Source organism: Onychostoma macrolepis, chromosome 17 (genome assembly GCF_012432095.1).
Source record: "Onychostoma macrolepis isolate SWU-2019 chromosome 17, ASM1243209v1, whole genome shotgun sequence".
Taxonomy (NCBI): domain Eukaryota; kingdom Metazoa; phylum Chordata; class Actinopteri; order Cypriniformes; family Cyprinidae; genus Onychostoma; species Onychostoma macrolepis.
Window position 1 is genome coordinate 902,406 of NC_081171.1, and position 15,909 is coordinate 918,314.

Consider the following 15,909-nt stretch of genomic DNA (forward strand, 5'->3'; position numbering starts at 1 on the left):
TGAATGAATATAATATACAAGTTTCACTTTTTGAATGGAATTAGTGAAATAAATCAACTTTTTGATGATATTCTAATTATATGACCAGCACCTGTATAATGAATATGTACATTAATGAGATTCAAAACCAGTCATCATTTCATAATTTTTTTCTTGTATTATTGTACTGTATATCTTACAGTATTCTATTTTATTTTACTTGTACAGTTGTACAGCACTTTTGTACACTTTGGTTTTTAGAGTGCTTTATAAATAAACTTTGATTTGAAAATGACAGAGTTTGAGAGCTGACACTTTGTTTCATATCAAAAGCAACAAAGTAACAAAGATTACTGCGATTATTGGATGGCATATACTGTATATATGGAAAAATTCTAAATAAACAAAAATTACAAATTTTGCCTTGAAACTAACTATAAGAAGTTGATAAGTTAATAATAAGTTAAAATTCCTAACTGGAAATAAATAAAAACTAAAGCTGGAAAAAAAATACAAATAAATAAAATAATCCAAAAAAAATGTAAATTAAAAATTACAAAAGCACATTACAAAATTCAAACTTAAAAATAAAATTAAAATGTTTTGCCTTGATAACTAACTATAATAAGTTGAAGTTTAAATTACTAACTAGAAATAAATAAATACTAAAACTGAAATAAACAAATAAATTCAACCAAAAAAAATAATTATAAAAATAAAAATGACAAAAGCACATAAAATTCAAACCAAATTCAAACTAAACAAAAATTACAAATTTTATTATTAACTAACTATAAATAAATAAAGCCTAAAACTGAAATAAAAAATAAAAAAATAAAAAATTCAAGCTAAAACAAAATAAATAAATAAAAATTACAAAAGCACATAAAATTATATATATATTTTTTTATTTCGCCTAAATTAAAAAAGATAAATAAAAATAATAATAAAAGTATTGAAATAATACTAAAATAACACAGGATGGCAGCCGCACTGCAAATAATGAAAACACACAACAGCATAGAATAAAAGATCGATCTTGGAAATGTAAGAATTTATATCAGCTAATCAAACCGCAGATGGATTAATCGATATTGTCAATTGTCAAACACACACACACACACACGCACACACACACACTGTGAGAGCAGAGCTTGCTGGAGGAGGTTTATTGAGAGCAGCATCTCTCTCTGAAACACTGCGTCTGCATTTATCCCTGACTGTAAACGCACATGCTGACGGAACGCTTTTCTTTCATTAAACACACTGCTGACCGCACAAACGTCTCACAGACGACACACACACACGCTCTGACAGGAGCATCTCTATAAAGCACGGTTTCGAGGGCAGAACCGAGTGTTCGAGCCGCAGGTGCCAGCCGTTCCTGAGCCAAAAGTCTGTTCCTGGAGCGATACGAGCTCAATTCAGACTAAACACAGACTAATGACCGTCTGAAGAGAATCCAGTCATAACAACATGAAATATGGCAAATCTGAACGAACAAATCAAAAGTAGGGCTGTACAATGAATCAAAAGGTGATATGCACTAGTGTCTGTGAATATTAAAGCACAGAAAGACTGCTATTGAAATCTAAAGTCTGCAAATAAAGTTTAACTTATTTAACTTTAATGTATTAATTCTCAAAATAATAATAATACTAAGAATATTTATCAATAATAGCTAATAATATCCATCATTGTAAATATTTTATATTATAATTATAAATATATTAATAATTAATATTAATAAAGAATTATTAAAAAAGGAATATCGCATTTTTCTTCCGTTTTAATTTTAACAGTAAACCTCTGTTGTGCAGCACTTTATTTGCCAAAAATATTTACATTTTCATTTGATGACATTTTTAAAATATTAAATAAATTGTTTGTCTTATGCCTTCACTTGATTACCACCGACAATAGATGTGTAGATGATAAAAAATTTAAAAAATAAAAAGACAACAGAGAAAAAAACATATCTTAGGGATTTATGCTGTAAAATAACAAATTAATTAATTTAACAAATTATTAAATTAAAGTTTTATGAATTCAGTTGATTAGATATGCATTTTGATTATTCAAATATAATTAAACTATTTTTAAAACTCCAGAAAAAATAGGAATAAAACTGATTTCATACAGCCCTAAAATTTGATTTTGAAATATTAAATTCCATTTTTATGATTTCAACTAATTAGAATAGCATTTTATATTACCAAAAAAAAGTACCAAAATTTAATTTAACCATTAAAGCAGAATTAAGCAAAATTAAAACAGAAAAAAAAAAGAAAAAGAATTTTGTTAAAAAAAAAAAAATTATAATATGCATTTCATATATGCACAGAGAGAGCTACACATCCTATGGCAATGAATAAAAGTATCTGCTAAATAAATAAGTGTACATCTGTTTGAGAAAGGACGTGTTAATGCGTCACGTCTCATAAAGCGCTCACTGGATGGTTTTAAAGTTATTTCTGACTGAGAGATGCTCCAGATTTATAGAGTTTAGATGAAAGATGGATACAGCGGTTGAACAGTGGCAGTCTGTAATTTTGTGTTTCGATATTCTTAGTTTATTTTCTCCTTGTTCTTAATTTGGTGTATTAATATTCTTTGTTTATATTCTCTTCCTGTCCTTAACATCAGACTACGGATGAAAATTGGCCAGTGTTGTCTAAATCTGGCACATTTTACATATCGTATGTACTATTAATGTGCATTGTCCCTGATTAAATAAAATAAATGAAATGAAAATGAAACAGGGACGAGATGCAGCATCAGCCTGTGAGACGCTGCTTTACTCCACAGATCACACACTAAACATCTGCTGGAGAAGATCCTCGTTATCTGCGGAGATTCTGGCTCACAGCAGCTCTGGAAGAGACACGTTTCTGTGGAAACTGAGACTGTAAATGTCAGCAGAGGAAGAGATCAGCTGCTGCTGCATTATGGGATTATTTCAGCTCGACGGGCACTCAAAAACAGCAAGAAAATGACTCAAAATCAGAAAAAAATGACACTGCATGATCATTTGAGACGCTATTTGATGAGCCATAATATTATCAAGTGTCAGAATCAGATACAGTCATAGCCAAAAATATCGGCACCCTTGGTAATATTAACAATCTGCATTGTTAATCTTTTATTTTAAAAATTCACAAAAATCTAACCTTTCATTGGATAATAAGAATTTAAAATGGGGGGAAATATCATCATGAAATAAATGTTTTTCTCTAATACACTTTGGACACAATTATTGGCACCCCTAGAAATTCTAAAGTAAAATATCTCTGAAGTATATTCCGATTCATATTCACAGTTTGGAGCACTCCAGGGTGATTATGAACATGAAATTATCCAGCCATGGCTTCCTGTTTCACAGAAATATAAATAGGAGGGAAAACAAAGCCCAAATTCCCTTAATCATCATCACAACGAGAAAAACCAAAGAATATATTTCTGATGTGCAGAAAAGATAATTGAGCTTCACAAATTAGTGAAGCGGCTTTAAGAAAAGAGCTAGAGCCGTGAAAATTCCCATCTCCACCATCAGGGCAATAATTAAGAATTTCCAATCAACATAAAATGTTAGGAAACTGCCTGGAAGAGGACGTGTCTATATCGCCCTAATGCACGGTGAGGAGGAGAGTTTGAGCGGCTAAAGACTCTTCAAGGACCACAGCTGGAGAACTGCAGAAAATAGTTGAGTCTCGGGGTCAGAAAACCTTTAAAAAAAAAATGGTCAAACAGCAGCTACATCACCACATGTTGTTTGGGAGGGTTTCAAGAAAAACTCTCACAGCTCATCCAAAAACAAACTCCAGCATATTCAGTTATCAGACACGACTGGAACTTCAAATGGGACTGGCTTCTGTGATCAGATCAAACTAAAAAATTAGCTTTTTAGCAGCAAACACTCAAGATGGGTTTGGTGAACACAGGGATAAAAATATGAAATATACTGCTGTATTCTTGATGTTGTGGCCTATATTTCTGCTGGAGGTCCTGGACATCTTGTTTAGACGCATGGCATTATGGATTCTATCAAATACCAACAGATAAAATATCAATAAGTGACTGACTCTGTTAGAAATCTTATAATGGGCCATGTTTGCATCTTCCAACCGTACAATAATCCAAACACAAACCTCAAAAACAACACAAAAATGGGTCACTGAGCACAAAACCAAGCTTCTGCTGGTCATTCCAGTCCTCTGACCTGAACCCTGTAGAACATGAGTGACCTGAAGAGAAGAAGCTGTGAATCTAAAGGGTCTGGAGTGATTCTGGATGAAGGAATGGTCTCTGATCTCTTGTCAGGTGTCTCTAACCTCATCAGGCATTATAGGAGAACATTTAGAGCTGTTAAACTGACAAATGGAGGTTTCAAAAGTATTGAATAAAAGGGTGACGTTAATTGTGGCAAATGTGTATTAGAGAAAAACATGTATTTCATAATGATATTTCCCCCCATTTTAAATTCTTATTATCCAATGAAAGGTTAGATTTTTGTGAATTTTTTTAATAAAAGATCAAAAGGATTAACAATGCAGATTAATTTTCACAGCCTTCTTTGATCATATTTACCAAGGGTGCCGATATTTTTGGCCATGACTTTATAACATACATACGTACACAAAAAGATTGATATTTTAATAAATAATTAAATTGTTTTTCTTTAATTATTAAATAATTAAAACTTTTAATGAATTCAGTTGATTAGACATGTTTTTTGATGAACATTTAATTTAACCATTAAAAAGGAATCCAGAAAAATTAAAAATGCAAACATGAAATTTGGGAAAAATAAATTGGATTTCGTGAAATGTAGTTTTTGTTAGACTTTAACAAACTGTTGTTAAATTATATAAATTGTAAGATTTTAATTAATTAGACAAAGCAGAATCCAGAACAATCTGCAGAATTTGGGGAAAAACACACAACAGATTTTATAAAATGTAATTTTTGGTCACTTTAAAAAACTGCTGGTAAATTGTAAAAGCTTCACGATTTTTAATTAATTACAAATGCTTTTTAATTGCTAAAATTTCATTTAAATATTAAAACCGAATCCAGAAAAATTAAAGCAGAAAACTGAATTTAGGAAAAAATAAAACGTATTAAAATGAATTAAAATTTTTTACTTTAATAATTTGCAATAATTGTATACGTTTCAAGATTTCACTTAATTAAGTTTTTATACTGGAATTGAATTGAACTATTACATTGGAATCCAAAAAATTTAATTTTGGTTAAACTTTTAATAAATTGATATTAAATTGTAGACGCTTCATGATTTAAAAAAAAAAACAGAACTCTGGAAAAGTAAAACGGATTCATGGAGCAATTCTAATAATTTTGTTGTTAAATATTTTTAGGGTTCATGTTTTTAATTAATTACACATGCTTTCTAGATACAAAAATGTAATTTAACCATTAAAACAAAATCCAGAAAAATAAAGCATTGGGAGAAATAAATCAGATTCATAGGGTCCCAAGTAAAGTGACAGACTTAAACAGACAGCGAAGTAACTCGGGTTCAGGCTGCTACTGTACAGCGTTTTACTCTGCGCCGTGATTTATGACCGGCGTCTGACATGCAGATATTTCATTCGGCACATTAAACATCATCAGCTTTAACAGGAGCGAGAGTAAGTGCCCTCAGTAGGCGACGCGTCTCGTCCTGATGACCTGGTGAACGAGGAGAGATCGAACTCCATCACAAACACACCGGATCAGAAACAATCACAGCATTACACAGACTTTCAGTGTTCGGTCAAAATATTAACGTGAATCTATAGCAAATGATATACAGTATAATAATATATAGACCACACAGACACACCTCAGTTTGTAGGGGAGGGTGATGCACTGATAAAATTGATGAACTATGGCTGCATGATTAATCACAATAAAACCCAAATTGCAAATATGGCTTGGTATAATGTAAGGCTTTGATTTATTTAAGTATTATATATATATACTCGTGTTTTTCAGTAAAGCGCAGCACTGTGTTTATTTACACATGATCTGCTCATGATATTATTTTTTTTTATCATTTTTCCTAAATATTCAAAATGTTTTACAGTGAAATATTACTATAGTATTATTTATTAATTTCTTTTATGTAGTTATTTATTTTTTATTTTTTTTGGTAGTAGTAATTTTAAAAATAATAAATATTATTATTTAACCATACTGATATATAATCAGAAAATTATGTGTAGCCGTATAAATAATCATGCTGATTATCATAATTACAATCATATTATGAAAAAAACAATATATAACTTTTTTGCAATCAAAATTTTTCGACAAATTTGTTTAAACTGTTACAAATAATGTTTAGTATTGTGTTTATCACAGTAATCTCCAGCACAACAGCAAAATAAATGTATTCAAATTTGTATAAATATTGATTCATAAACAAAATGACTCGACTGAAACAATTAAAAATTATTTTAACGAGTAGTTAAAAATAATATAACCTTTACTGAACTTATTTATACTCAGGATTCAGTCTGACGAGATCGTCACTGAATAGACCAAAATTAAGAATATTGTGATATAATTTTTTGCTTCCATCACCCACCACTAGTTTTGAGTCATATGTTATGAATCTTTGCAGTGCGTGTGCGTGTGTGTGTATGTGTGTTTAACTAAAAAGCCTTTGATACAGTCGTGTCAGCGCTGAGCGGAGCTGCTTTACAATAGCGGAGCACATTTCTTCATTTAGTGGATCAATAGCTTATTACAGCAGACATTCACACACTGTCTACAGCGTGTGTGTGTGTGTGTGTGTGTGTGTGCTCATCCATCAATCTGAACAATCACTGACAGACACACAGTGCTTCCAGATTAAATTACAGTAATACGTCACGATCAGGACCCACTGAAACATGCATGTGTGCTTTTGCTTTTTATATTACTTTTAATATGAGCGTGAGCGAGGAACATACGGCCACAAACCTGAGGATCAGTGTTGTAAAAACACCACATATTAAAGATAAATGTCAAATTGTGTGATTTCAATTAATTAGACAAAGCAGAAACCAGAAAATAAATCTGCAGAATTTGGGAAAAAATTAAATGGTACTTTGAAAAAATAAATAAAACAGATTTCATAAAATGTCATTTTTGGTAAACTTTAAAAAACTGCTGATAAATTGTAAAAGCTTCATGATTTCAATTAATTATACCAGCTTTTTAATTGCTAAAATTTCATTTAACCATTAAAACTGAATCCAGTAAAATTAAAGCAGAAAACAGAATTTAGGACAAAATAAAATAGATTTTATAAAACGTTAATAATTTGTTGTTGAATTGCATACATTTTAAGATTAATTATTTAGACTTTTTTATACTAAAATTTGATTTAACCATTATATTGGAATCCAGAACAATTTTAAAAAAGGAAAAAAAAAATCTGAATTTTTAAAAAAAGTTTGTAGATGAAAAATTGTAGATGCTTCTTGATTTCGACGAATTCGAAAAAAAAAATGGATCTATTATAAAGAATCAATGCACAAACTCATACACGACTATATCTTAATAAAATACAACAGTCAAGCAGGCAGATCTTACCATGTTTAAGCTCCTTTTTAAGAAATTTCGGTAACACTTTATTTTAAGGTGTCCATAATACAGAGTAATTACCTAATTAAGTACTTAGTAGTAGTCACTGTACTTACATGAAATAAAATGTATTTACCATATGACTAAGTTATGGAACAGTCTGTACTTACCGTTTGTAATTATGTAGATGTAATAGCTACTGTTACACACATGTAACAGACCGAGTCTGTTACACAGCTACTTATGTAACCAAAAGATTGTTACATATGCGTTGCAGACTTAAACATTGTAATTATAAATGCAAGTACACAGACATAAGCTACTTAAAATAAAGTGTATCAAGATTGTACTTAAGTGTACAAGTAGCTGTGTAACAGACTCGGTCTGTTACATATGTGTAACAGTAGTTATTACATCTACATAATTACAAACGGTAAGTACAGACTGTTCCGTAACTTAGTTACATGGTTGATGTTATAGTACATTTTATTTCATGTAAGTACAGTGGCTACTACTAAGTACTTAATTAGGTAGTTACTCTGTATTATGAACACCTTAAAATAAAGTGTTACCGAAATTTTTTTTTGAAAAAGAACTCCATGTAACACAAGACATTAAATATTAGTAACTGAATATCAATAGCACAGTCTTTTATGAATGCAAGCAACACAAACACAGCCTCCAGCACATAGTCACCACTGATAAGCTGCTACTAAACATAAACAAACATAAACTAAACCTTAAAACAGAAACTAACATTTTCTGTAAAGCTGCTTTGCAATGATTTGTATCGTGAAAAGCGCTATACAAATAAACTTGAATTGAATTGAAGATCTAGTTGCACTACTGACGCTTCATTCAACGGATTAAAAAAAAAAATGACAAAAAGCCTGAGATTGTACTATGCCTGAGATTAAATACCATGGTAAATGTCCAAAAACACTGTATTACCAAGTCTTTTGCTAGTGTCTGCAGCAAATGAAGCTCAGATCTGATCCAGAGCGGTTTCTCTTTCATTCAGGATGAAAAGGTTCCCGTCACAGATCCGTCACATTGAATTAAACTCCGTCCTGAAGTGGCCTTATCACACACACACACACACACACACACACACACACTCTCTCTCTTATCTGTCTGTCCACGAAGCAGGAACGAGTCTGATAAACAGAAGCAGGTCTGAATGTCACTCATCAGACGCCATGTCTTTATTCTTCTGATATCAGACACGATTCACATCACAGACAACACAACAGGTGTGTGTTTGTGTGTGTGTGTGTGTGTGTGTGAGATAAACTACAGGTGCCACAGGTGTACACACACACACACAGTAAATCATGGTAAACAGGTTGTCTGGTCAGTGAACATGATGTAAAATCAGAGACACCAGAATATTTCCATGCTTTGAGGGTGAATGTCGTCAACAACATGTCCTGTTTATATTTTAACTCAAAAATAAAAAATGCATGAAGAAGATTAAGCCGATTATTATGCAATACTATCTTACGACATTATTTTGACGGCAATACCTCATGAATATGTCGATAAATAAGTTCACATTAGACGTTCACTGGGGAAACACTCGCTGTGCTGTTTATTAGCAGCGTCCACAAGAAGAAACACAAACAGTTTATGTGTTTAGCAGATATTCAGACTGAAAGACCAAAAACAAGCACAGACAAAGACAATCACCGTGTGAAATCAATCCACACTCTGTGTTTGTATGGAGAGACAGACAGAGAGCAGGGAGTTATTTCTGCAGTGAGACAGCGCTGCTCACACACACACACACACACTTCACTGCTGCAGCCTGATGCTGCACTGCACAACACACACAGAGACAGACAAACACAGTCTCACGCACACACAAACGCATGCACACACACAATATGCAACACAGGACACGCGCACACTCTCACACACACTTTACTGCTGCAGCCCGATGCTGCACTGCACAACACACACACACAGTCTCATGCATGCACACAAATACACACACAAAAACATGCACTCACGGATACACACCACTTAACGTCTCGCACACACACACACACACACACACACACACACAAAACATCAACTCACAGACGCAAACACTCTTACAGTCTCATGCACACACACTCAGTCTCACGAATGAGCACACACACAGAAACACTCACACACGCAGACGTACACATGCACACTCAGTCTCACACACACTCTCAGTCTCATGCACGTGCACGTGCACACACTCTCACACTCACACACACACACACACACACACACACACACACTCACTCTCATGCACACCCTTACAAACACACACTCTCAGGAATGTGCACACACAAACACTCTCTCACGCACACTCTTACAAACACACACTCAAAGTCTCACTCTCTCACACACACACACACACTCTTACAAACACACACTCACAGTCTCACTCTCTCACACACACACACACACACACTCAGTCTTGTGCGCATGCACTCTCACACACACTCTCACACACACACACACTCACAGTCTCACTCTCTCTCAAACACACTCCCTCTCCCTCTCACACACACACACTCTTACAAACACACACTCACAGTCTCACTCTCTCACACACACACTCAGTCTTGTGCACATACACTCTCACACACTGACTCACACACACACTCACTGTGAAGACTCAACAAGATTGCAATCACACAAACTATAACATCAAGCTTCATGAACACGTGACAACATAATTCATAAACTTATGATGAAATACAATTATCATGCATCTATTTATACTGAATAAATAACAGAAGCTACACAACGAGCAGCACAAACGAACATCTGACACACGCTTGGGTGAGTTACACTATCTGACATACAGCTGTGTGCGGCTTACATCAACACACACGTCACATTACACTGATCAGACATGACGAAGAGCAACACCATCATCATCATCACTATAATACACATTTACAGAATAATACAGTATATAGGAGCAGACATGACTATGTAAATGAGTTGCATGAGACAGACAGACTGAGCTGTGAAGAGTTCATGAAGAGGAACAGAGAGAGAGAGAGAGAGAGAGAGAGGAACAGAGAGAGAGAGAGAGAGAGAGAGGAACAGAGAGAGAGAGAGAGAGAGAGAGAGAGAGAGAGAGAGAGAGAGAGAGAGAGAGAGAGAGAATTCCTCTTAGAATTCTAAAATGTTGATTTGTTCTACTTTTTAAATGTATATCTACATGCATGTTTTTGTTGCATATCTATCTGTTCTAGATTCAATGTAAACACTATGCTTTAGCAATACATTGTAACAATTGTCATGCCAATAAAGCACATATTGAAATAAAACATTTGAGAGAGAAAGAGACAGCTGTGTCCGATCCTTTTCATTCAGTGTTGGCGTTATCAGGCATTTCAGAAGGTAACACGCATCAAGTCCTAATTACATTATTGTTAATAAGTATTAATCAAAATAATAATTTAGCACACGCTGTATAACCACGGCAGCATCTGAAATACAGGGAAATAACAGCAGGAAGAGAAATACATGCATAGATCAGCAGACCTATACAACAACCATGATATTTGCATTGATGCATTTAACAAACGCTTTTATCCCAAAAAAATTAAAATAAATAAAAAACTTGCACTGCACTGGTTTACATTTAGTTTTATGTTTATGTTCATGCTTTTCCTAGTAAACGAACCCACGACCTTGGCACTGTTAGTGCTGTGATCTACTCTTTGAACTACAAGAAGGCTATAAATATCATATTTAGAATATGTCTAGAGCTGGAATATGGCGCTTAAACAGAATTTGATGTGCAATTAAAATCACTATATAACTTCACATGTTGAAACACTGGATCTGTTTTACAATCATTTCATGTGCATCTCATTCGATCAAAACTCAATTCATATAAAACAAATATTACTAATAAAGTCGGTTTCATACTGTGTAGATTTCTGATTGATATATATATATATAGAGAGAGAGAGAGAGAGAGAGATACTTATTTACATACAGGTACTGTATAAATACATATATATACATACACGCACACGTTTGTATTTATATATGCATGTACAAATAAGAGATGAATTCATTAGAATTTAATCTTGCTTCTCCTTAACATATGAACACACACACACACACACACACACACACAGAGAGAGAGAGAGATACACACACACACATATATAAACGTGTACATACAAAATAAACACATAACAACCTGAATTTCTAACACTACACATGAGCTTTATTAAATAAAATGAAACTTATCTTAACTAATCACATCGAACACCTCTCATCGTTCATTAATTCGAGAGTAAATTAGCTTAATGTGTCAAATTCAACATGATCACAAAGAAAAATCTTCAGTTCACGTTAATCATCTGCCCACATCAATTAAACACCAAACTGGATGGCAATAATCAGCGGTATAATAATAATCAAGCGAATCTCTGACTGAACGCCACTGCGTTATAATGAAGCGATCATCTCGCGGCGCGGCGCGGCGCGCTCTCCTCGCGCACGATATCACGCGTCTGAACGCGATTCGCGCGGACCGATGTTTCATAAACACACAAATCAGAGAAATCCTGACAGAAAACCCAGTCTCACCGTGCGCAGGAACTGGATCTCATCCTCCGCGTCTCCTCCTTCAGCCATGATGAGCTCCGTCAGTCAGACGCGCCGCGCCGCGCTCAACGCGTCCACTTCAACCGCATTGGGGCTTCAGCTCTGACGTCACGCCTGCCTGGCGCATATTAATATTAATACACAGGTGAATATAACGGAAGAGTAAAACTTTGAGCCGCTTTATTATTTATTACTGTTTTATACACTTATTAATTCGTTATTTATTTCCTATTATTTATTTATTGTTATTTTTCCGTCAGCACTAAATTATTTAAATTATTATTATTTATTTATTAATTTTTTTTCTATATATATATATCTATATATATTAATTTAATATATTTCTTTGTAGAGCATTCAATAAAAATATAGGCTAATTGAAAAAGGTGAATATAACTGTAAAAGTAAAACTTTCACATTCACAAATTATATATACACACACACACACATACACATACACACACACACACACACACACACACATATATATATATATATATATATATACTGTATGTGTATAAAATATAGATAGTTATTATTATTTCTTTTATTTGTATACATTCTTAAGTAAACACTTAAGTGGATGCTTCTCTTATGTTATTATGTATTTAAACTGATTGTGTTTTTTCCTAGCATTCAGTAAAAATAAAAGCATAAAAAAGGTGAGCATAACTGAAAAAGCAAACTTTGCTGTCTGAATTTGTTTTTGTTTTTATTATTATTTATTTATTATTTTATTACTGTTATTCTATGTATTATCATTAGTATTCAATAAAATAGTGAATGTTGCATGTTTAAAAATAATATTTACATTGATATATTGATGAACATACTGACTCAAAACTGTGTGAACTGACCTTAAGATGCCGTTAATTCAACACGTTTAATTGTCATATCATGGAGTTATTTAATTGCTATAGTAAGCATATTGTCTCTAATCCTTACAGATTCTGTGACAACTAGCCCCAGTCTCCCTAAGCTATGAGAGCTCAGTGTCTGCTCGTCTTTGAGAAGCTGGTAAGTGACTTTGGCTCTTCATGCAGTGAGTAAAGTAGATAACTGGGACGCTGTATTGAGCCTGCTGCTGTTTTCAAGGTCACACACACACACACACACACAGCTCTGTTCACTGGTGAAATGATGTCAGGCTCACAATGGGCTGTAACTGCAGAAAATAAACAGCAAATTATGTCTATGTTAACAAATACAACCCAGAATACAGTGATGAATCATTTGAAATGTCACATTAAGTGATGGATTTTAAAGAAAGCATTGCAAAATGAGGTGTAACATTGATTTCTTCAATGATAATGACCTCTCTGACAGCAGATGTGACTCTTCATGTCAATAGTTGGGACAAAGCTGCAGTTCTGCTTCAAAACCAATCTTATCATTCATTGCTTACAGTTTTGAAGATGAAGGCTTGCTCTTTTAACGGGCGAAAATGAATAATTTTTTTACATTTACAGGGTCTACATCACGAGATCTTATAAGCATTTTGAAGAATGTGAATGATTTACATTTATGTATTTAGCAGTTGCTTTTATTTTATTTTTTGAAGCGACCTAAAATCATCTAGGTTTATTAGAAAGCTAGGTTAAATGCAAATTATTTTTCTTATTCTTATTATTATTACAAATCTATTTTTAAAAAAACATTTATTTTTTTATTTTTCTTTGCATATGCATGTGAAATATTTTAGTGTTGCTTGTTTCTTGCTGGTTTCATGTTATTCTAATCATTTTTGTAATCAGTTATGTGTGATATGAGTCCATATGGTACACTACAGAGTCTCATATTTGTTATATTTTATACCTTGTTTTGCTCAGAAATAGATAATTGTATAAATTAATTAAAGAAATCTGTGGCAGTTTATTGGGAAATATTCTGTTAAATAATTTAATAAACTATTACTTCAATCAAAACATAAGTATTGGCCAATGCAGGTAAAACCAGACCTTGATGTCTGATGCTCTGCTGCACCCTAGTGGTGTGACTGCGAAACAACATGACAAATAGAAATAAATAAATAGAAATAGAATAATGCATTATGTATTCCCTGTAGCTCAACTAATTCAATGTTTTTGTTTTGTTTAGTTTTTTGGTGTTTTTTTTTTTTTTGCATAAAAGCGTCTGCCAATGCAAAAAAATGTAGTTATATAAACTCATATTCATCATTATGTGTACTGTTTTCTTTTGAAAGTCAGAGATTAAACTGAAACGCTTGCTAAACTTTGGTTTTATCAGCCAAGATCCAGTTTCTATAGTTACTGTTACTACAATAAACACATAGTGTGTTTATACAGGACTTCTTCAGACACTGTAAGCAATATTCCGGTATGGCAAGTACTTATGAAAGTTGGTGTATATTTATATGTATGTTATTAATATATATATATATATTTTTTTTTTGATTACCATAACGACAACTGAACAAACTACGATTTAGTACAGTAGATTTTAAATCAGAATGATGTAGAATGTGATTCAAACTGAAGTTGTTTTGACAGACTTTCTGAGGTAAAAACTGACACTCATTAATATTAATACTCAATATAACTGTGTAACGAGTCACAAAACGTTCGTTTTTCGCTTTGTTTACATTTATATTTCTATTAAAATACGTTTTGCCATCTCAAGATACTACAGAAAGTGTAAATATGACTACTGTACGTGAGTCCGTTTGAACTTTAAAGCGCGTGATGCGCGTCCCTCACTCAGGGTTGCCAGGTTTTCTCAACAAATCCCGCCTTTTTGGTACTCAAAACTAGCCCAAAACTAGCCCAATCGCGTTTTGAGAGAGGCCCCCCGGTAAAACTCGCGTTCCGGAGATTAAAATACACGTTTTTGGTGGGGTTCCCGGTACAATTCACATTCCAGAGGCTAAATATCACGTTGCCACTTCAACCGGACATGAGAAACAACCCGCGGCAACAGTCTTAAAGGGATAGTTCACCCAAAAATGAAAATTCTGTCATTAATTACGCACCTTCATGTCTTTCCAAACCCGTAGAGAGAGCTCTCGGATTTCATCAGAAACATCGTGTGTTCCGAAGATGAACGAAGGTCTTACGGGGTTGGAACGACATGAGGGTGAGTAATTAACAGAATTTTAATTTTTGGGTGACGATCCCTTTAAAGTAGCACAAAACCGCGGTAAAACCGCGGACGTGGCAACCCTGTCGCGTGCCGCAGCCGTTTAAAGTTTGATAAAAATGGGCGCACGCACTTATTTCGCTCTCGTTTTGACGCGACGCGACGCGTCTCTAGCGGTGTAAAAACGGTGTAAATTGTGATCTACTAGAGTATTGAAGTATTTTTTACATCGTTATAAACTCAGGAGGAGACGTGAAGATAATGTCCTCTCATCTCAGGTACAGCACACAAACTTGTAAATCAAAACTTTGGGAAACAATATTTATTTATTTTTTCAAATGATGTTTTTTCCCCCTCAGAATGAACACATATATTCTCATAAATTCTCACATAATTGAACATGTACACGATACAGCTTGTTTGAACTTTCTGTTGACTTATATTGTTTTATAATGAGGTAATCATCTTTTAACCCTCACACAAACGTTTCTGCGTTTCATTTCCATTCAGGTGGTTTCAGGTTTTACTATCCTTGTGGGGATATTTAGTCGTTTATATAATTATTTGATAGATAGTATGTTGTCTATTTACGTTATTCACTTATTGAGTTATGTTTGTCTTCTGTCCCCTTTAAGTCCATACTGC

The 15,909-nt window shown here is 33.5% G+C and overlaps 1 protein-coding gene across 1 annotated transcript in view; it reads right to left on the reverse strand.

Annotated features, from left to right (window-relative positions):
* The window catches only part of LOC131522692 (ryanodine receptor 3), a 188,814-nt gene extending 174,248 nt beyond the window's left edge, over nucleotides 1-14,566 (reverse strand). The window contains 2 exon segments of the mRNA XM_058748334.1: nucleotides 12,151-12,282; nucleotides 13,484-14,566. Of these exon segments, the coding sequence (XP_058604317.1) occupies nucleotides 12,151-12,198 (48 nt within the window). The 5' untranslated portion in view covers nucleotides 12,199-12,282; nucleotides 13,484-14,566.
* Between the last annotated feature and the right edge of the window lie 1,343 nt (nucleotides 14,567-15,909).